Source organism: Mus pahari, chromosome 1 (genome assembly GCF_900095145.1).
Source record: "Mus pahari chromosome 1, PAHARI_EIJ_v1.1, whole genome shotgun sequence".
Lineage (NCBI taxonomy): Eukaryota > Metazoa > Chordata > Mammalia > Rodentia > Muridae > Mus > Mus pahari.
In genome coordinates, this window is record NC_034590.1 from 50,006,423 (window position 1) to 50,027,328 (window position 20,906).

At 45.6% G+C, this 20,906-nt stretch overlaps 1 protein-coding gene across 5 annotated transcripts in view; it reads right to left on the reverse strand.

Moving 5' to 3' along the window:
• Ntrk3 (neurotrophic receptor tyrosine kinase 3) overlaps positions 1-20,906 on the reverse strand; it is a 370,545-nt gene that overhangs the window by 290,985 nt on the left and 58,654 nt on the right. For all 5 annotated transcript variants that reach the window (XM_021200791.2, XM_021200784.2, XM_029531709.1 and 2 more), the window contains exons 2-3: positions 17,216-17,290; positions 16,502-16,573 (exon numbers count right to left, since the gene is read on the reverse strand). In XM_021200791.2, the coding sequence (XP_021056450.1) occupies positions 16,502-16,573; positions 17,216-17,290 (147 nt within the window). The remainder of the gene's footprint in view (positions 1-16,501; positions 16,574-17,215; positions 17,291-20,906) is intronic.

The following is a 20,906-nucleotide window of genomic DNA, read 5'->3' on the forward strand; positions in this document are numbered from 1 at the left end:
CCTGACTGTATAATTACAAGGGCTTAATTTGTTTTCTTTTCCACACAATAAACAAGGAGTACACAGTTGCTCTTAGCAAACACTACCCTTCCTGGCATCAGAAGGAATTCCTTAGCTGTGGAGGGATGTTTGGTACATAGAGAGGGAGGATGAAAGACAGTCCTACAACCACCCAGAGAGTTGAGCTGCCCACTCCATCATACAGAGATGGACTTACCAGAGACTGAGCAGGATAAAACGACCTAGGTGCCCCTTTTCTCCGGAAAGTGTAAGCACTGAGGTCACGTCAATCACCCTGTGGGATGGGCACTGCTGGTGACCTGACTGAGAGGCACTGACACTGTCTTCAGACAGGCTCAGTGGGCTCAGAATATGCTAAGCAGCTTATTTTCCATTGTTCTGAAGGTTTGCACAGATGATGTTAGCTTCAGAACCTATTCAATTCCTCGGGAAATGAAACCTGAAGGTAAAGCAAGCTGGGGTTGAGTGAAAACCCCAAAGCAGGAGCACAAGCCAGGTAAAGACTGTTGTTTAGGAAGAAGTAGCATGACACAATGGGGAATCTGGAAAGCCCAGCGTAGCCAGGACAGAGAGCACCAGAAAATGCATGGCATAGATGTCAGGGTGACCTCAAGGCTTTCTCGCACATCTAGGGTGGTATCCCAAGCAGGAATCTGCATGGACTAGACAATTACCTTGTAGACTGACACAGAGGGTTTGGATCATATCTTTAAAACATCAGAGTCACAGTTAGGAGGGTGATATTAAAACCTTTGGGTTGCACAGTTAGAGATAGAGAAAAAAAAACAGCTCTAGGGACAGCCTTTATGATACAGTGACACTTAAAACAGCTGAACGTGTGTGAGAGAGGCTGGGTCCCTGGTAAGGAATTGTCAAGGTGTCCTTATGGAAGAAGGCACAGAGGCACCAGAAGCATGTGACTGGCAACAGATGTATCCATAAGAGAGCTCTGTTCTTCTACAGTGCTGAGCCATCTTTGAGCTCAGAAGTGAACAGTTCTACTGCTCCAGTGAGTGGGTGTCAGATCACAGGGCCCACCTGAGTCATGAAGTCCTTAGAAGCAAAGCATTATGGTTTGAATGGGAAATGTCCCCCCACACACAGGCTCCTGTGCTTGATCTCTTGGTCCCAGCTGGCTGGCGGTGCTATTTTGGGAGGTTGTGGAACTGTTGAGAGACAAGGCCTAACTGAAGGAAGTACCTGCGTGGCTGAGGGACAGGCCTTGAGATTTTAGCTGGAACTAGTATTCTCTCTCTCTCTCTCTCTGTGTATGTGTGTGTGTGTGTGTGTGTGTGTATGTGTGTGAGACCCACATACACAGCTTCCTAATATATCCCAATGTTACAGTTCAAGCCACAGGTTCCTATTATTATAGCTGAAGCTACTTCCTGCTGTGTTTTAATCCTCATGACAGACTGCAGAGCCTTAACCATAATCCAAGATGAATCTTCACACACACACACAAACACACACACACACACACACACACACTTAGGCTGCTGGAAAAAAGAAAAAAAGTAACTGAAACCCAAAGATTCCAACCCTTTTGCAAGACTGTCCTTGGGGCCTGTGGTAGTCCCAATGAAAATTATCCCCCATAGACTCGTAGATTTGAATATTTGGTCATGAGGGAGTGGCACTATTTGAAAGGATTAGTGGGTGTGGCCTTGCTCCAGAAAGTGTGTCAATAGGGGTAGGTTTTGAGGTTTCAGAAAACCTATTTGTGGTGGTTTGAATGTGCTTGGCCCAGGGAGTGGCACTATTAAGAGGTGTGGCCTTGCTGAAATAGGTGTGGCCTTTATTGGAGGAAGTGTGTCACTGTGAGGGTAGTTCTTTAAGAACCTCCTCCTAGCTGCCCAGAAGACCTTCACTCCTGGCTGTAGTCAGATCAACATGCAAAACTCTCAGCTCCTTCTCCAGCACCATGTCTGCCTGCATGCTGCCATGCTTCCTGCCATGATGATAACGTATTGAACCTCTATAACTGTAAGCCAGTCCCAATTAAATATTGTGCCTTATAAGAGTTGCTTTGGTAATGGTGTCTCTTCACAGCAATAGAACCCTAACTAAGACATCATTCCAAGCCCAGATTCTCTCTCTTCCTGCTGCCTCAGTATCCAGATGTAGGGCTCTTAGCAACTTCTCCAGCACCATGTCTACATTGTATGCCTCTATGCTCCCTGCCATGATGAAAGTGGACTAAACTAAATGTGAGCCCGACTAAATGTCTTTCTTTGTAAAACGTGCCATAGTCGTGGTGTCTCTTCACGACAACAGAATGGCTGTGAGTTGTGTTGTCAGCTCCAACAGGCTTGTGGCCCCCTAAACACATCATGTTTCTGGATAGAGAGTATCCCAGTGCCCGCTACTGAGAGCAGTTCCCATGACATTCACTAACTCTTTCCCAGATGCCAAGTCCCACACATTGGTGGGTTTTAGGATACGTGTCAGCACTCCAAGAAGTTGTCTCTGCTATAAATTTCCCCTTCCCCAAAGCCACATCATCTGCCTTTGCCCAATGATCTGAGATCTCAGTCCTTATCTTATCATGTCTTAACTGTCTCTTCACTGTCCCCTCCCACCCCAAATTCCCTCCATGAAATCGATGTCCTAAACACAAGTTGCTGGCGTCTTTGTCTGAGGCAGAGGAGAACCTCAATAGAGTTCCTTAGAGGAAATGAATGTATTCATATTTCTTTTTAAAAGTGCCCCATGACTACAAGGACTATTGTCAGTGGGCTTTGTTGGATGCTACAGCACAAAAGTATGAAGAGCTAAATGTCACAGCCTCGAGACGGCACAAGCTTGTCTTGGGGGATAAGGTTAATGTCACCCTCATCAACAGCATTCTTTTCAAAATCTCTTAGACTTGATCTTCAAACTGAGACAGTAGTGTACACTGATCAACACTTTTAGCCAAATACAAGAGGACAAAACGTTTTCGTGGTTCCCCTCGAGTTCTTTGCTGTGATGAGGAGAGAAGACCTCACGCAGCAGTAACCTCTACTTCTAAACACTGAAAATGGGGGGCCCAGGGACATGGGCAACTCCCTGGCCCAACATTACCCAGTCCTCCAAAACAAACATGGAATACAGCATGCCCCCCAAAATATTTTCTCAGGTACTTGCAAAGTCCTTCCCCAGCACAATTCACTTCATCTTCACAATGACGTGGGGTGTGTGGAAAGTCAAAGCTACAGCACTAGACCCATTTGACAGATAAGGTGTGAAGAGGAAGAGGGCATCTGTTCACTCTTTACAGAGGAGGTTTATACTCCTTTATTCCTCCCATGACAACATGGGATCCATCAACAAGGACAAGGAAGGCATTGAAAGGTCCAGAAGCCTGTACCTCAGGACTTGGATTCTGGATTCTAAGCTCCCAAGAGAACTGCTGTAAAATTCCCAAGGACTCCTGAGCCCCTGTTACTGTGAAATTTTAGACAAACAAGAAGTGACTCTCCAAATTAACCTCGACTTTCAGTAAAGTCCCCAAAATAAGCAAGGCAGATGTCCTCTACTGATATACAGAGAAAGGCATGCGTCCTTAAAGGGTCCCATGAATCCTAGATCCTCTGAGGAATTCAGCTTCCTCTGACTGTATAGGATGGCAAACCTGATGAGTGTAACCCTGAGCAGAAACAAATCACAGAAAGGGCCACACTGAAGAAAGAGGGTTGTAAAGAACACACACGGGCTGGACCTGGGCCTCCGCATACATATGTAGCAGATTGCAGCTTGGTCTTCATGTGGGTCCCGAACAACTAGAACAGGGGCTTTCCCGAAAACTGGTGCCTGGCTGTGGGATATGTTCTTCTAGATGGGCTGGCTGCCTTGTCTAACCTCAGTGGAAAAAGATGCACCTACCCAGGGGGGCCCTACCCGCATAGAGGAGAAGGGGGGAAGAATCTGGGAGGGGCAACTGAGAAGGAGTAGTGAGTAGGATATAAAGTGAATAAGTAAAAAAAAAAAAAAAAAATAAGACAAAAGACAGAGGGTTGTAAACTTGGAGGTAGAGTAATGACCAGAGTAAGGAGAAACATCTGTACTCAAAACCAGAAACTACGGCAGGCAGGATGAATGCTTATTGACCAACCATACACTCTACATACATCCCTGGGTCAATATCTCCAACTCTTCTGTCTCAAGTCCCTCAGTAGGGTGACAATAGCACACTGATACACTCCATGACAATAACTGCACCAACACCTCTTGAGAGCTGTCAAGGATGTATGTGCTGGAAACTTCCTAGAGGGCCTGCAGGGTACCCACCTGACTCCACCTAGATTCCCACTATATCTCCCTACTTCCCTACATGATAATCTGTGCGCACACACACACACATGCACATACATTCACACATGCACACCCACAGAAACGTAAACATAAGTATACACATAAACACATGCACATACACACAGACACACATGTCACACACACCACACAGACAGACAAACACATACACATACCACATACACACATACACCACACAGACACACACATATCACACATATACCAGGCACACACATACAAGGTCACAATCCTAGAGAAGCCTCAAAGCCAGGTGCTTAGACCTTGTGCTTCTTAGACCTTACTGACTTACTGACTGAACTTCTGAAACAGCTACAGGGACCAGGAAATAGCACTGAGTGTACACTGTGTGCAGCCACAGGAGAGGGTGGGTGTCTTGTGGCTAGTATTAATCCCTCTCCTATGGGAACTATTCCCTAGTGTTTCAAGAAAAACCCTTGGACTTGGTTCTTCAGCCAAGACAAGAGGAAAGCAGTGACATGGGTAACTCAAAACTCACGACCTCCCTTGCCTTCACATGTTCCAGTGACACGTACCCATTCTTCAGATCCTCCCTTAACACTGAGGAAGCCTGACTTAAGGAGACTCCATCCTTGTTGCCAAGGATGCTTGTCACCATGGAAGAAACAGGCCACTCTATAGAGGTTTGTCTCAGGGTCTGGGCTGGGCTTCTTCGATTGGTTTCTGAGGGAGTTGAGGGAGATTCCGTCCACAACCAGAGATGAAGACAGCATGGGCCAGTGCACAGTTTACGCCATCTGAGAGACGTGGGACCCTTCAAGCTCAAGGCCATTACAGCAGCTGGGTCACCTAAGCCCACCCAGGAAAGGCAGACTGTCTGCAGAGCTAAGGCAATCCCTCAGAGACAGAGGGGTTAATCTGGGAGAAAAGGGGGGTTTTGCAAATTCATTAACAAGAAACAAGGGAGAAGACACGAGACACCAGCTTGCTAATGAATGGAGTGGAACTGAGATTAATGATGACCCCAAAACAGCCAAGGGACTAAACTCATTTTCTAAATCTGTCCTTAACAAGAGAAATGGACAAAAGAGATGTGGACAAATGGGAAGTAATGAAGCCTTAGGGGAGGGGAAAAAAGAGAAGAAAATCTACTGAGAATAATCAAGACTGGAAAATATGAACACACTGTGTAACCCCCCAAGGCTTAGAACCCTGCATACTAGAGCCCAGAATGTTTATTCAGCAGTAGACTGAATATTTCAACATTAAAAGTTGACAAGGTTATAAGAAAAGTCTTAATGGTTTAGTTCAGGGATCCTGAGACCCCAGATGTCTGGAATCAGGAAAAAATAGCATCTAAGGTGATTTTAGGACTCTTCTTCTAAGAGGGCTGTGTAAAAGATTTTTGGAAGCATGCAGTGGTCCAACAAGAGCAGACCATGGCCACATTATCTAGGTCACAATGGTCCTGCCCTGAGCAAATCAGAATGCTGACCACGAAAACAGCAAACATAGAGAAATTACCGGGGAGGACATGAGTACCCAAGCCCACAGGAGACTGGAGGAAAGACACAAATGGACGTGAAAAGGGAAAAATCAATTAAGGAAGCTTGCCACCTGCCTCGCTAGGGAGCAAGGAATCATTTCTACACAAGGCCCCAAGAGAGGCAATTGGCCAGTCAACTAATGGTGTCAGTGCCCTGGGAATTGACTGTCTTTGCAGGCAGCAGATAAATGTGTAGCCACTGAGAAAGTCAAGTTGGGAATCTGCAATTTGGTGAATTCTGTGGCACAAATTCATCTGGGGTTCAATAAGATAATCTGTGCAAGAGGAAGAAGAAAAGAAAAGGAAGTCATCAAGTATCACAGACCCTGGGCTGCAGAAAGAATGAAGGGACCCGTACCCATCTCCAAGGGTCATACAGCCTGACTGGGGAGGAGTCAACTGCCCAAGTTGTACATGTAATGTTTAAACTCACAGGATGCTGGAGCAATGCCATCAATATTTCTCTTTCTCATCTCCTACTGCAGAGGTTAGAGTGAGAAGAGTACACACGGAGATGGGCCGGCCTGAGACAGGGTCCATGGAAAGGGGAGAAAAATCAGTCCCAGAAATGGGTGGCTGGAAGTCTGGGCTCCTGCAACCATGTGGCTCAGAACAGGTAGTCTCCACTCAATAGATCATTAAGGATCCTTTTCTTTGCTGAGAACCTACCCAGTGTAAATAATTGCTAACAGCCCTCAAGTAGCAAGCTAAGAGGCCCTGCCCATTCACCCACACCCTGTTAGGGACCAGGTAGCTAGCAGGAATTGGCTGCTGGTGCTCCTTCGGTGGTCTCTCACGGACCTTCCCTCATCAGGGCCCATTCTAGGATAGGCAGGTATTACCTTCCTGCCTCTCCAGCCTTGTTCCTGAGAAGGGACAACAGTCAGGGCTAAACAGGCTGGAATGGGGCTATTCTAAGAACAGGCTCTAGAGCCCCAGAAGCAGGCTGCTTGTGGTTGGCTTCTGCTTCTGACATTTGGTAGCTGTGTAATTAGGCAAGTTGCCTAAACTCTCTGTGCTTCAACTGGCTGCGAGTAAAATGGGGAGGGTGATTGCACACACTTACTATTAGGAGCAGAGAATAGCATATAAAGTGCATCAGCAAAGGTTCAGCACACAGCAGTGGTTCCCAGAAGCCACATCCTTGGAAGTCATTGGATTGGAATGCTTATCCTCCAGAGAGACAAGATAGGTGGATAGAAGGCAGTGGGTACTGCCAAAATAAACTGACAACAGCTTTCTTCTGATCTAGCTCTCCCCCACTCCCGACCCCCACCATGGTTCGAGCTGTGTCCCAGCTCAGACCATTGTTCCAGGAAGAAATGTCCCAACATGCAGTAAGGTCAAGACTGGGTCTTTAAATGGTGTCCCTCATTTTAGAGTTGTGGAAACAGACTTAATAGGTTTAAGCAGCTTATCCAAGATCACTGCACAGTAGAGAGAAACAAGAGACTGTGTGAGGCAGAGTTGCCCAGAACCACTATATCCAAACAGTACCTCTTATACACCAACAGCTGTCCTCCTGAGCCTCCTCCCCAAAATCTGCTCCTCTCCAGGCCACCTCTCAGATGCACCATGTCATATGTTTCCCGGCTCAATCTTCCCACATCAGTGAACCTGTGGGGATCCTATCCCATGGGCAAATGGCTGTGTTTTCAAGTCATGTTCCATTGGCAGCTCTTTCTGTTTACTGATGGCCAGACACAACAGCCTTGAAGCAGAACCGTGTATCTAAACAGCTCTAGGAGGAAGTCCAGGGGATATGGCTGTACATATCCATGGTGGCAGCAACTGTGCCCTCAACAGGTTTGTCACCCAAACCCTCAGCTCTTCTAAATCCAACTCCACAGTCACCTCCTCCACTCAGACTATTTCTGACTAACAGTCTCTGAGGTCTCCAGGGTCCTCCAGCACCTCATGTGGGAAGACCCAGAGAATGGCAGCTGTCTGTGAAGCCTGTCAAAAGTCGCAGAACCTTAACCTGTTCGTTCTCTGCTAGTTGATGTCGTTAAGTGATAGAAGGCTCAGAGCTAGCCTTACAAGAGTGCTCCCCTTAATTGGAGTCCATTCCCAGCATAATGGAAGAAGAAGTCCAAGAGTGTTGTAGGCTCCTGGTACCCCATCCACCTCATGTAGAGAGTAGAGCCACTGTCCTTTATGGCATCTCTTCTTCATCTTCTAGTGACCACAACAAACGTTTATTTCTCTCTCATACTATGCGACCAGGGAAGGTCGGCTGTGGTGTGATCCCGTCATCTTCCCAGAAAGATTCGGGCTAATGGAGCAGTGGCCAGCTGGAACATCGCTACCTTCTGCTCTATAGCAAAGTGAGACGAGACACAGTGGGTCTCATGCAAAGTCTCAAAGCTTCTACCAAGAAGGAGCACAAGGTGTGTGTGTGTGTGTGTGTGTGTGTGTGTGTGTGTGTGTGTGTGTATGCGCATGTGCATGTGCACTCATGTGCATATATCTATGCACAGGGATGCATACAAATGCACACAAAGTACAACTCAAAGGGTTTCAGTATATTCGCAGAGCTATGTAATCCATTACTGAAATCAACTTTATAAAAATTTCATTATTCCCAAGAAAGCCCCCATACCTAGTACAGTCCTAAATTATCTGATTATGATGGAGATAATAAATATGGAAACATTTTTATGTTACAATATAAATGTCATTTTTCTAAGTCTAAGATAGTTTTGAGTTTATTATACTTTTTCCTTGTGTCTGTTTAGTTGACTGGGTGAAGACAGTTTTTTCTATAAATCTTTGCCTGGCTGGGCTGGAATTTGAGGTATAATCCGTTGTGGCTCCAGATTCTTCGTTTTTCCTTTTCTCTTTTTCTTTTCTTGTCAAGTGTGTGTGTGTGTGTGTGTGTGTGTGTGTGTGTGTGTGTGTGTGTGTGTGTGTGTGTGTGTGTGTGTGTGTGTATGTGTATGTGTCTGTGTGTGTGATATGTTCACATATATGTAGGCATACATGTATGCACTGGTATACATGTATGTGTAAGTGCAAGCATGTGGAGGATGAAAGTCAATATCAGGAAAATCCCTCAATCACTTTTCCATTCTATTTATTGAGACCAGGTCTCTCAATCACACCCAGAGCTCACCAACATGTAAATATCACTCACTTGTTCTAGGGTTCCCCCCTTCCTCCTTCCAAGACTACATTTACAGGCTAGCCATTCTGCCCACCAAGCATTCACATGGAATATGGGAATCTGAACTCCACTCCTCTTGCTTGACAAACGCTTTCCCTCTTGGTCCTCCTGCCTCCACTTCCCAATTGCTGAGATGACAGAGGTGCGCCACTACTAACAGGAAGGGTATTTTTTTTAATGGCTCTACTGCGCACCTCTCTCCAGTACAACTTCCAAAGGAGCCCTTAACTCATGTAGAAAAACAGTCTGAACAGCTCTGAGACTTTCCAGACACTATATGTATATATGTGGAGAGAGTTTCATTGGGGATAAGTACTTGTATTATTTGGGGAATTTCAGGGACTGTACACAGAGTCATTTATAAACTGGGCAAATGGTCAATAAGAAATACCCTCATCCCCTTATAGTGGGGTAAAACCTATAGCTTTAATCATTCTCTCTGAGGATTCAAACAAAAATAGGTTTTGACTTTGTCCACGCCCCTGAGATGGTAAATTTTAGGGACAGGAACACAACTGGTATGTTGATTAATTGTCTTAGACATGTAGCACTTTGAGGGGACATGGAGGCCCCTTAAATCCTGCTTTACTGCACATTGATTAAGTCAGGTAACAAGAGACTGGCCACCACACTGTCAATCAAAGAAGAAAAACAGCAACTAACTTATACTGACTCTTATTATGATCTAGACATTCACTTCGATACTTGGATAAGGTTTAGCATGTCTCATCTTGCTAAGAAGCATATTATCCCCATTTTACAGATGTGAAGATAAGGCACTGACATGAAGGATGGTGAGGTCACATTCCTAGGATACTAAAATATATATGACAGAACCAGAATCCAAACTCAGTCAATCTATCTCAAAAACACACTCTTACCTGCTCACCAACACCATCCCATTCCTGTTAACACTTAGGGAGAGGCAATAACTCATACAGGAGATTTGGTGGAAGTTCTGAACAGGCAGAGCTGAGAAAGCTCAGAGATGCACTGATGGGTGTTGCTTATGTGCACTGCAGAAAGATGCTGCTGGCTGTGACTCTACAGTGTCCATTTTTGTTCCTCCTGGTTCTTGTTGGTGTGGTGTAGTGTGCTGTGTTTCATTGGTTATGCTGGGCATCAAACTCAAGGCTTCATACACCTTATGCAAGTTCTTTACCATTGAATTACTGCCCTGGTCCACCACATTCTTAGATTGTCAGTCATTCAGATATATCTTTATTTTTTAAATGAGATCACAATGCTTTCTGCCACACACAGAAGTCTGAGGGACTCTGGCTAGATAGGGTTCAAAGGAAGATGGCAGGATAATGTGAAAGATCATACGGAGATCTTCGTGAGAATCAAATAAGACATCTTCTCATCCAAAGGGTGACCAAGGGACAGCTACTCACCTTGCCCTAGTTACTGGGTACAGAGCAGTGACTAATACAAAGTCTCCATCCCACAGAAGTTTACATTCAAGTAGAGGCCATCTGACTATTACACCAATAACTAAATGGTTATTTTTCAAATGATAAGTAGTATAAAAAAAACAAGTCCAAGGAAATGACCAAGCCACATACTACACTAAAAGATGATGGGTTTGTACAGAGCAGAAAGGCCACGAAGTTTGAGTTGCCAGAGGAAACCTCAAAAGCAAGGGACATTAGAGAAAATGGTGCTGAGCGGGGGCTAGGCACAGAGATCTAGACAGAGGAATTCCACGGGTCAGAAGGGTCAGTAGATACAAAAACTCACAAGGTGGGAAGTGAGCCTGGCATGTCCAGGAAGTGCAAGAAGGCTCAAGGCTACAGTAGAGAAAGCACAAGGAAACAAGACAGAGAGAGAAGTCATGGCTTGAATCCTGCGGCCATAGTGATGGGCTTGGGCATTTCCTATAAATAAAACAGGAAGTAATTGGCCATGGGGGTGGGAAGGCAGAGGAGAGGCACTGTTAAATGTGTGTGCTTAAAATACCACTCTGAGCCAGGCATGAGGGTGCACACACCTATAATCCTAAACTTGGGAGTTAGGGGGTTCAGCAGTTAAGACCAGCTTTAGCTATACAGTGAGTTCAATGTCAGCTTGGGCTAGAAGATACCTTGTCTCAAAAATATAAGGAAAGGAGAGAGAGACAGAGAGGAGAGAAAGACAGAGAAAGAGACAGAGAGGGAGGGAAGGAGGGAGGGAGGGAAAGAAGGAGGGAGGGAAGGAGGGAAGGATGCAGGGGAGGAAGAGAGGGAGGGAGAGATCACCTTTACAACTTCACTGAGAGTGAAATATAACTATGAAAAGCTGGGGCAGGCAGGTTGCGATGGACTACGTGTGGCCTTCTAACTTTTAGAAGGCTGAGGCTGGAGAACTTTGGGTTTGAGGGCAGCCTGAGCAGTCCGGTGAGATCCTGTCTCAAAACCAAACCAAACATTGCAAGAATCCCACTTTGGCCAAGTTAAGCAGGATATATGATCTAGCCACCCACACAGGAGTGTGGAACAGAGAGCCGAGAGGCCAACGGAGGGAGCAGGGATAAGAATCGGAATTTGGGAATTAGTTCTAGCAGCTCTTCCAGGTTAACTCTCTGTGATCTCTGAAACTGGATACCAGAGAGCAGGGAGGGTGGGTGCCCTGAGCCTTTCATAATGTGCTGAGTTAAGCTCTTGGCACGCTTTGTCTTACTGAAAGTTCAGAACAGTCCTAAGGAGGAGGGCTTCTTGTCCTTCCTTCCAAACTCTCAGAAGTACACTAGCTTCTCTAAGGTCAACAGCAGTGAGTAAAAATCTCAGATTTGACCTCCAAAGCCCTTGGTCTATTACCATCAGTAATAGAGAGCAGTGAGTGAGCATGCCCTCTGCATGGAACAGAGGAGGAAGGTCACTTGCATAGGGGCAGTCAGGGGACAAGTATGCCAGTCACCGACCCCTCTGAGATGTAGAAAACAAAGTCTCAATGCAGAGGAAGGGGCAGGCAGAGAGGTGAGCACTTACTATTAAAATATCTGCACAGCAGCCTGGAGTCCAGTATCAGACTATTTCAACCTCTGGTGGTTTGTAATACATAATAAATCAGCTTCACCGTGTTTTCATCCCTGCTCCCTAAGGAGAAATGAATTGCATACTGTCCAGCCAGTGTCCAGGAGGGTGGAGCATCCAGCCATTTTCTCTATCCCCATCCATCTAAACCCCGCTGACCTTCTCTCCTTGAAAACATAGCCTCCTTGCCACAAGCATTCCCAAATCAAGGCAGTGTTGCTTCTTACACCCTCGTACCTGGTGGGAGGGAGCCAGCGTTCCCAGCTGAACAGAGCAATCAAATGTCTGCTTACAGCAGTGTGAGGACAGTCGGTTGTCCTCAGCTTCTTAGAAAATAAAAGCCAGCAAGTAAACATGAGAGACATCTCACCACAACCAACTCCAAGGGATTAAATAAAGCTTTTTGACTTGCTGGAATATGACATTAAATATTCCTGGAAATAAAGCAGGCCATAGGCTAGCGCTAAGAAATCTTTCACAATAAAGATATTCAGTTAGTAATGCAACTGTTGGTACAAGATCTGACCTGAATAGGGAAAGAAACTAAACAGCTTTCTCAGCTGAGCTCTTTGAGGCTGGATGGTGCTAAATCTCCAGGGAGAAATTGCAGCTCTCTAATAAAACTTTAAAGACCCCCACATCCCTCCTCTAAGAAGTACTTGCTGAGAAAACCAGAAAGAAGAAACACTCGAGGGATTTAAGAAAGTACACAGACTTCAGAGTCAGAGGGATTGGAATCCTCAGCCTGACTACTCCACTAGCTTACAGTAGGGCCTTAGGAGAAATCAGCTGTGACTCGTGAGCCTCAGTGTGTTCATCTGCAGAATGGGAACAAAGCAGTTCTCGGGTAGAGACTCTTCAACGTGAAGTGAGCCTGTATTTGCAAAGGCATTCCTTGATTCACAGTAAATCCTTAATGACTGTTACTTAGCCTGTCCCTCTTCTTTTTTGACGCATGTATCTGTCTGTACGTCTCTGTGTGTGTATGTGTGTGTATGTGTGTGCATATGCTTCTATGTGTGTATGGTTTATGTATGCAGGTGTTTACAAACATGAGTTCTGGAGATCAAACTCTGGATTCCCCGAGCTTACGCGGAAAGCACTTTACCAGCTAAGCAAGCTCTTCCCTAGAGACTTGTCTTCTTAATGTAATTTGCTAAGCCTCTCAGGGTTTTGGTGGGTGTGGGGTGGGTTTGGTTGATTGATTCAGTGGTGATGGTGGGGGTAGTGGTGGTGATCTTTTCACCCATAGGTAAAATGGAAATATTTCTGGGAAGAGACTCTAAGAACCTAGGCAAGCTTCTGCTTCTATCATTTACCAATAAGGGTCTCTCTAGGTCTGTGAAGTCAAACTTCCCACAGCACCAGCCACCTGACTGGCTATGAGAACTCAGTGGGGTGAAGTCTATGAAACCAGGAACCAGGAAGTGCTCTGAAGGCTAAAGGAAACGCCATCATGGGTGATGACCTGTAAGTGTGAACACAGTTCACAGAAGGCATCCATCCGCATTACTCTGAAGATGAGGACCTGCCCCCAGAGACCCAGTCTGCATGTGAGCCCTGCTAGAAAAAAACAACTTTCTTAATGGAAAAAGAAGAACATCTGTAGAAATGAGTCTCAGACGACTGGGGGATGCTCCATATTCAATCGTGTTAGAAGATGTGACTTCTGAACTTTCAGAAATAAAGAAGTTAGAGGCTCATCCACTGCTGAGCTCTTCCCTGCAATGAACAGCATCTAGAGTGGTCTTGATAGATATAGAGCAAGAGGGACTAAGCAGAGAAAAGAGAGAAATGAATCAGGGTTGATTTGTCCCTGATATTGAAGACAGGTATACTATACACATGGGGAAGCTGAAATGTGTCTGTAGAACAGAAATCCAAAGGGAGGTCGGGGAAGCCCCTGAGGCCATCATATACCTTCCCTTGGGTTCTGGGATCTCCAGCAACAGCTACAGCAGGACACATTATCTTATCAGCAAGCACTGTTTCTAAACTCTACTTGCTGGGCTAAGAGCCATACAGGGCATTGATCATGGCGTCTTTGCCTAGAACAGACACTCTCCTTTATGCTCACTTTATAGCCTAGCACTCAGATATTCCTATTAAGTTGAAAAGTCTTTATCCTTGAGCCTCCTGTGTCTAAACAGGAGGGTCTCTTAGAAAGGTCTTTCCTGAATGTGTATGCACCAATATTCCATTTTTTTTTCCTCATCCAGCAAAAGAGGGAAAACTGAAGCAATCAATCCGAGATAGTCAGTAACTCATAGACCTTGAAGGAAACCTAGAGTTCTGACGTCCAGCCACATTTGTTGCCAAAACTTGACCTTGGCATCACAAGCTCATTCTCTGGTGTGAGGAAGAATTACTTTAGTATCAGTGACAGTTCAGGGATGAGGGACAGTTGCCCCAGTCCGATGACTGAGATAACTTGGGTAAGAATACCTGCTTTTTATTCTGTGCAAAGAGGGGAGAAAGTCTTCTTGGCCATTTCCCTTTAAAAGAAATAAGAAAAGGGGTGGGGAGAAGGAAAAGAAAGAAAGAGCTGCCAAGCCAGGGCTTGGCAATTAGTGTTGGAGTAAGTGATCGCCTTGTGATTGCTCAGCTGGGGCCTGAAGACTTGTAAATGCATTTAGAAGACAGAAATAGAAGATGTGAGAGAGGAGTGAGGCCTGGACCATTTGCCAGGAGAAAATGTCCCAAAGCTGCCGGGAAATTTACTCAGTAGGGATTTGGGGTGTGTCTTCATAAACGAACAAAGTTTTCTCATCATACCCACGGGTGAGCCAGACTGTACACCTTGCCCTATGGTCTCTGCTGTCTGTAACCTTCGGGCTCTTCTGAAGTCCCGACTGTGTCAACAAAGCCCCTTCGGTGGGTGCTGCTTTTCCTGCTCATCTTGAATAAACAAGAAGTCTGGTGACATTGGGCTGCACCTCACACAACAGTAGTCAGCTGGAACTGTCCTGTGGTTCTCCAACCCCCAACTGTTCCCACCTGATCTGCCATGGACATGTGGTTTCATGACCTCTGTATGTTGTGAAAAAGGAGACCTCTCAGATGTCAAAAGCTCTTTCGCCCCTGGGAACGTTTACAGTGAAACTCAAATCCCTCCATAAAATAAACACCTGGAACATCTGGTCCAAGGCCCTCCTCTGGTCGCAGCTATGCTGGCTGCGAAGAACACACACATCAGGAGACTCGTGCCATGGGGCATAAAACAGGGCAAGAGGGGCAAGAGTAAATTAGACAATTAGGAGGGAGGTCTCAGTCCCCCATTGTTAGTATAAATGGCCACACCCAATGGCCTTGGAGCTTGCTATTTCCAGAGGAAAGGAAGAAAGTTCAGCACAAAGCAGAGGTGACTAAAAGAGATAACTATTCACGCTGTGGTTGGGAAAACAGAAGAGTATAGCCAGGACCTCTGTGAGAAGACACCACTCCCCAGTCATATTCTTCAGGATCTCTATGGACCTCCCCCCCAAGTCTCCTGCTCTCCACTTCCTCACCACATCTTTTAGAAGCTCTGCTTTTCTTATATACAAGATTTTCTACCCAGCAAGCTCTCTTCCATTATCATTGCCAACTATCAGTAGCCAAAAAAAAAAAAAAAAATTAGTCAACCTGCCTCTGTTTTCTCCCCACTTGTAGCAGATGCTACACCATCCAGCTCATATATACTCTCTACTCTTTGGGGGCAAACCAACTGAAGGTCCACGTGGCTATTCTTCTTGAGAAAGAGCTGACCCAGGTAGCAAGTGTATCTCTGTGGTATTGCCAGCCGACTTGTCCCTGATCATTACTGGGCTTCCTTTCATGCTCCCTTGCTTCACAAGAAATGACGTTCCTCCCTCCCAATCCTACAGTCTACCTACCCAGATCTAGGCTTGGAGAAGAAGCATCAACATGGATGATGTCACTCCTGCAAGGTCAAGCCAGAACCACCGTCCTAAGAAGCCATCCCACCAGTCAGTCACAGCCAGGAGGGAAGGCAGGGTGAGGGAGGCACGAGCAGACAGATAACCATGAGCATGTCTCCTCTGTCCCATCTCAAATCAACCCCTGTGACCTTATGCGGATGTTTCCCCCTCTCCTAGTTCTTCTTATTAAACCTAAACTCTTCTTAGGCACACTTGGTCTGCTCTTGCTTTCTTTTTTCCTGTAATTCCAAACACATACCTACAATCCTACACATACTCTCGATAGAGTCCTGTCCACATTGAGCCCTGTCATTTACATCCCCATAAAATTCCAAATTTCGTTATGAAAAATGTAGACACTTGGAAGCCAGGAGGCTCACCTACTCTGCCCTGGCTTCCTCCTGAAAGCTTTTGAGATTACCAAACACCAAAGTAAAACTGAAGGCCTAAGAAAATTAAAGGATTTGGCCAAGGACAACAAATATCAAAGCCAGCTTCATCATTCAGGACTATTTCCCTGCATGTACCCCCTCACCCTCTCCAAAAATCCAGTTCTACTCACATATAACGCAAGTGGGGGTTCTTGGCGAAGGCTCTGGGCTGGATGTTCCGGAGTCCAGAATTCTTGATGGTCCTAAACAGAGAGAAAAGATGGTTAGCAGAATCCCAAGGGTTACAGCCAGAAAGAAGGCAAGGCCCTAGAGTGAGCTATATAGCTCCCTTTATTACTAATGAGCCTAGGCGGCCAAATGTGGACTCAATGGGAAATATGAACCCAGTTCCTTTGGAGACTAGGTGAAGGTTGGAATATAAGCAGTCATTGCTGGGCACTAATCACTACCCATTCTGACCAGCAATCGAGAATCAGGGCTCCTGATGCTCCAGAGACAAGGAGGCTTCGGTCTCTTTATGCTTTCTCCTCTTTCCCCTTACTTTTGGTCACTGCCCATGCTTAAAACACTGAACTCCACTGTAGTGGTTAGTGGGAATCTAACACTGGGAACAGAGTGTAGGGCTGTGCCAAGCACAGAGCTGAAGGATGAACACATTCCCAGCATGCCTTGGAGCAGAGCAACCTTGAAATCCTAACCTTGGGCAACCCCCAGGCCTGTTTGGACCAAGGTGGCTCCTAACATCCACAAAATGGGTGATGCCAACCATCCCCAGAAAGGATTCGTGAGAAGAAACACTGAGACGGCAGACTTTCCATTACTAGTACTTCAGATGACAGGCAGCATCCCAGTTGTCCCTTAGCAAGCCAGCCTGGTGTACTCACAGCTTCTGGAGTCCCGTGTAGAGCTCCATGTCCACAGCATTGAGTGTGTGCAGGCCTCGCCAGTTCTCTATGTGTCTGCAGGAAGACAGAGAAGGTCAGTCCCCTACAGCAAGAGGTGGCGTACCAGCTTTAGAGTCAGACATGAGCTTGAAGCCAGGAGCATAAACCATGACTTCTGACAAATCACCAATGAACCCTGAGTTCAGCTTCTCCCCTCCGGATGGTGGGGTTCACCATGGGAGTGAAGGACCCATGGCTTCTAAGTGTATAGCCTGAGGACAGGGTGCTTAGCATCTATCCCCAGCTCGAGAACCCTTCAAACCCATTCCTCAAAATCTTGACTCAATTTGCTTCCTTCTTGTTTCTATGCAGGATTTTCTAAAGTCGGGCTCTTTTTAGACTCTTTCATACACTTAATGCCTGCACAGACATACAATATAAATGATGTGGTTTAGGGAGGGGGTGTGGCTTGCCTTAGGGCATGGCTTCTGTGCAAACAAGATAAAGAAAAAGGCATATGTGGCCTATACACCCACCAGGGCATGGAAGAGCACTCTATCTGCATAACCATGGCTCATTCCATTTGGAGCTCGAGAAAACCAATGGATTAAGGTATACGAAAAAGCAGCTCCAGAGATGGGGCACTCAGAGGCACCATGGGGAGGTAGGAAGAGGGTGCCATGGCAACTAAGCTCAAGTTTCATCTCTGAGACTTGAGTGATGATTAAGCATGCACATTAACCAATCGGAGTCTCCTGTTTCTTTGTGAAGGAGAGGTACCCTACCACCACAGCTCCTCTTCTTGTCATCACCAAGATCTCTTTCTAGGCCTTTCCCTCGAGACCTCCATCTTAAAGAGGGTCGTGTCTAGCAAGAAGACTTTATTTATTAAGTAATAATTAATTCATAAATAAAGTAAGACTATATTTATTAAGTAATAATTAATGCATATTCTCACATTAATCAGAGACAAAAGTCACTGTTAATTGAAGTTCTTTATCAACACATACAAACCAGTGTTAACCATCCAGTGCATAAACTTCAGCTCAAAGCAAAGAAACTCAAAACTGTTGTTATAAAGAGAAGGTTCATCATAAATATGTGTCTAATTTTTATTAGTTCCTGACAGTAACAACGGTCAAATATTCCTTCATTGCTGCTTTTGGCATGTCCAAGTTGAAAACCGTTCTGTTGTTGATTACCAAGACCCTTTTGTTGTTCTGATAGTGTATGAAATATGATCTTCCATGGGGTAGCAGAAGATCCTAAGAAATGATCCATCACGGCCCTCTTAGAACCTGACTCCTCCCTCCTCAATAACCAGAGGTTGTGATATATAAAAGGTCTCAGCACCATTTCATTAAAGGATACAGTTACTCAAGGCACATTCTGGCCAGAAAAGTGACCATTACTTTTCCCCAGACAGCTCCTCCCTTGCCCGACCACACCAATGGGTCTGCCATCTGCCGCCCAGTCCAACTAGAGCCAAAAAAGGCAATGTGCCTGTGGCTGCCAGGACTCCTGGCAGCATTTCAGAGCCGCACAGTGACAAGGTATGCCAAGAGCCCATTTTGAAACACATTCTCCAAGAGCCCCCGTGGAGCAGGCAGAAGCACTGGCATTTGCTGGGGACATTGACCAGGTGGCCAGGTTGGCATTGGCCTCTAACTCTAATGCCTTCTCTCTGGAAGCCTCATGGTTTCAAGGCAGTTTTCATGCCCTGGTCTCACCGAGGTAGGAACACTGACAACATTTCAGATGTAAGGAAAGCCAAGAGGACTAAGACCACCTGTGCCACTAAACCCCTCCAGTGTATCTTCCCGGGCCATGGGCCATGTCCAATACCAAGGAGATCACAATGTTTACACAGCACGCTCTTCATTCATGGGGGCCCAGATTCCTACATGGAACTGTTTCCAACAAGTAGCTATCAATCAAATTGTTTAAATAAGTGAAATCACTTTTCTTGGCCCCTATTAGCATTCCATAAATGTGTTTTGATGGTGGTAGAGATGTCAATCCCTACATCCTGAAACTTTGTTTCAGTCTTTATGATCTGCGTTTATAAATGGACTCTTCCTGACTCCTACACAAACTGAGAAGTGACAAGTTAGTGAAGCATCAGTATGTAGACCTCCAGTACATTAAATAATATCTCCAGCATCCTCTGGTGCTTCCGAATGCCCCTCAATCAGGGAAGAGCAGTATTGCAGCCACATTGCTGACTGGTTACAGGTCAGGGTTCTGGAACAGTGGCTGGGGCCAAACTCAGCCAACTGTTTGCATTTGTATAGCTTCAAAACTAAGATTCATTTTCGTATTTAAAAAAAGTCAAAGGAAAAACCATACATCATGACCTGTGAGAACGAGATAAAAATCGGCATTTCTGTGCTCATATCTCTTCATTGTCGTCTACAACCCCTTTCAAGTTGCAAAGTTGGATCGTTGCTGCACAGACCATATGGCCTACAAGGATAGGATTTACTTTCTGGCCCTTTATGGGAAAAAAGGTTGCCAGGCCCTGCCAAGAGCAAGGCGGCACTAGAGTGCTAATCCTAGCCCCAGGAGTGCTCCACCAATCACACCCTGTCCGGGCCACCTCACCTGTCTGTGCCTCCTTTTTCCCAGCTGTCAAATGGGGGTAATAAACTGCTTGCCTCACAACAATGACATGGGAATTGAAGGTGTGTGTTGAAGAGCTCACAAGGGGCTGAGTGGTGGGGATGAAGCCCTGCTCCTCATCTACTTTACCGGAGACCCCAACTTCAATCCCAGTACTACAAAATACTACTAGTAAGTAATATCAACAATGACAATCATGAGTCCTTGCAGGGCTGGGGACATAGAAGTCCCTGGAAGGCATAAGCTAAGGGGATTTTATGAGACATCGTTCCTTAGTTTTTGAGTACAGACAGCACCATGCTTCTGGTAGAAGTTGTCGTTTCTTGGCCATAGATTTTTTTTTTTTTTTATTGCAAAAGAGTAGGGTCATCTTTGACTTTAATGACCCATCACGGCAGAAGGATACAAGGACAGAAAACCTGTCATTCGTGACTTCCAGGAAAACAACTTCGAGAAAGCACTTGTGAATCACCAGGTACAGAACACTTGGCATTGACAACCTGAATTTAATCTCTAGACGTACACAAGATGAAAAGGGGGGAACTAATTCTTCTAGGTTGTCTTTACACATATACACACATATGCACCAGGTTACACAAGAACAACATCAAACAACAATAGTGGCAGCAAAAATGAATATATATGTATATTTAAATAAGCTGACTTTTAAAAGAAAGAAAATCCCCATGGTGGGCGAGGGCAGAGGAGAGGAGATGCATGCCAGGGAAGGTGCAGCCTTGACATTTGTGAATGACGTTGGCCAGCTCCTGCCAAGTCTTCTATGACTCATTGCTTGGTACCAGACAAGGCAAGTCACTTATGGTAACTGTGCTGGCTGCTATTAGAAGGCCACAAGTTTCAGTGAAAAAGGCTGGCTCTACAAAGTATAATAAATGAATAGGATGAGGTAAGAGACTACAATTGGTATGGCTTTTTTAATGCCAAATTGGGGAGGCAGCGCCTAATGCCAGTACATGGGGTTCTTCATGTCCACTGCTTTTTCTGGGTATTCCAGTTCAATACGTATACATTTTTAAAAGAAGGTCAGGACTTAAGTAAACCCTGTGGT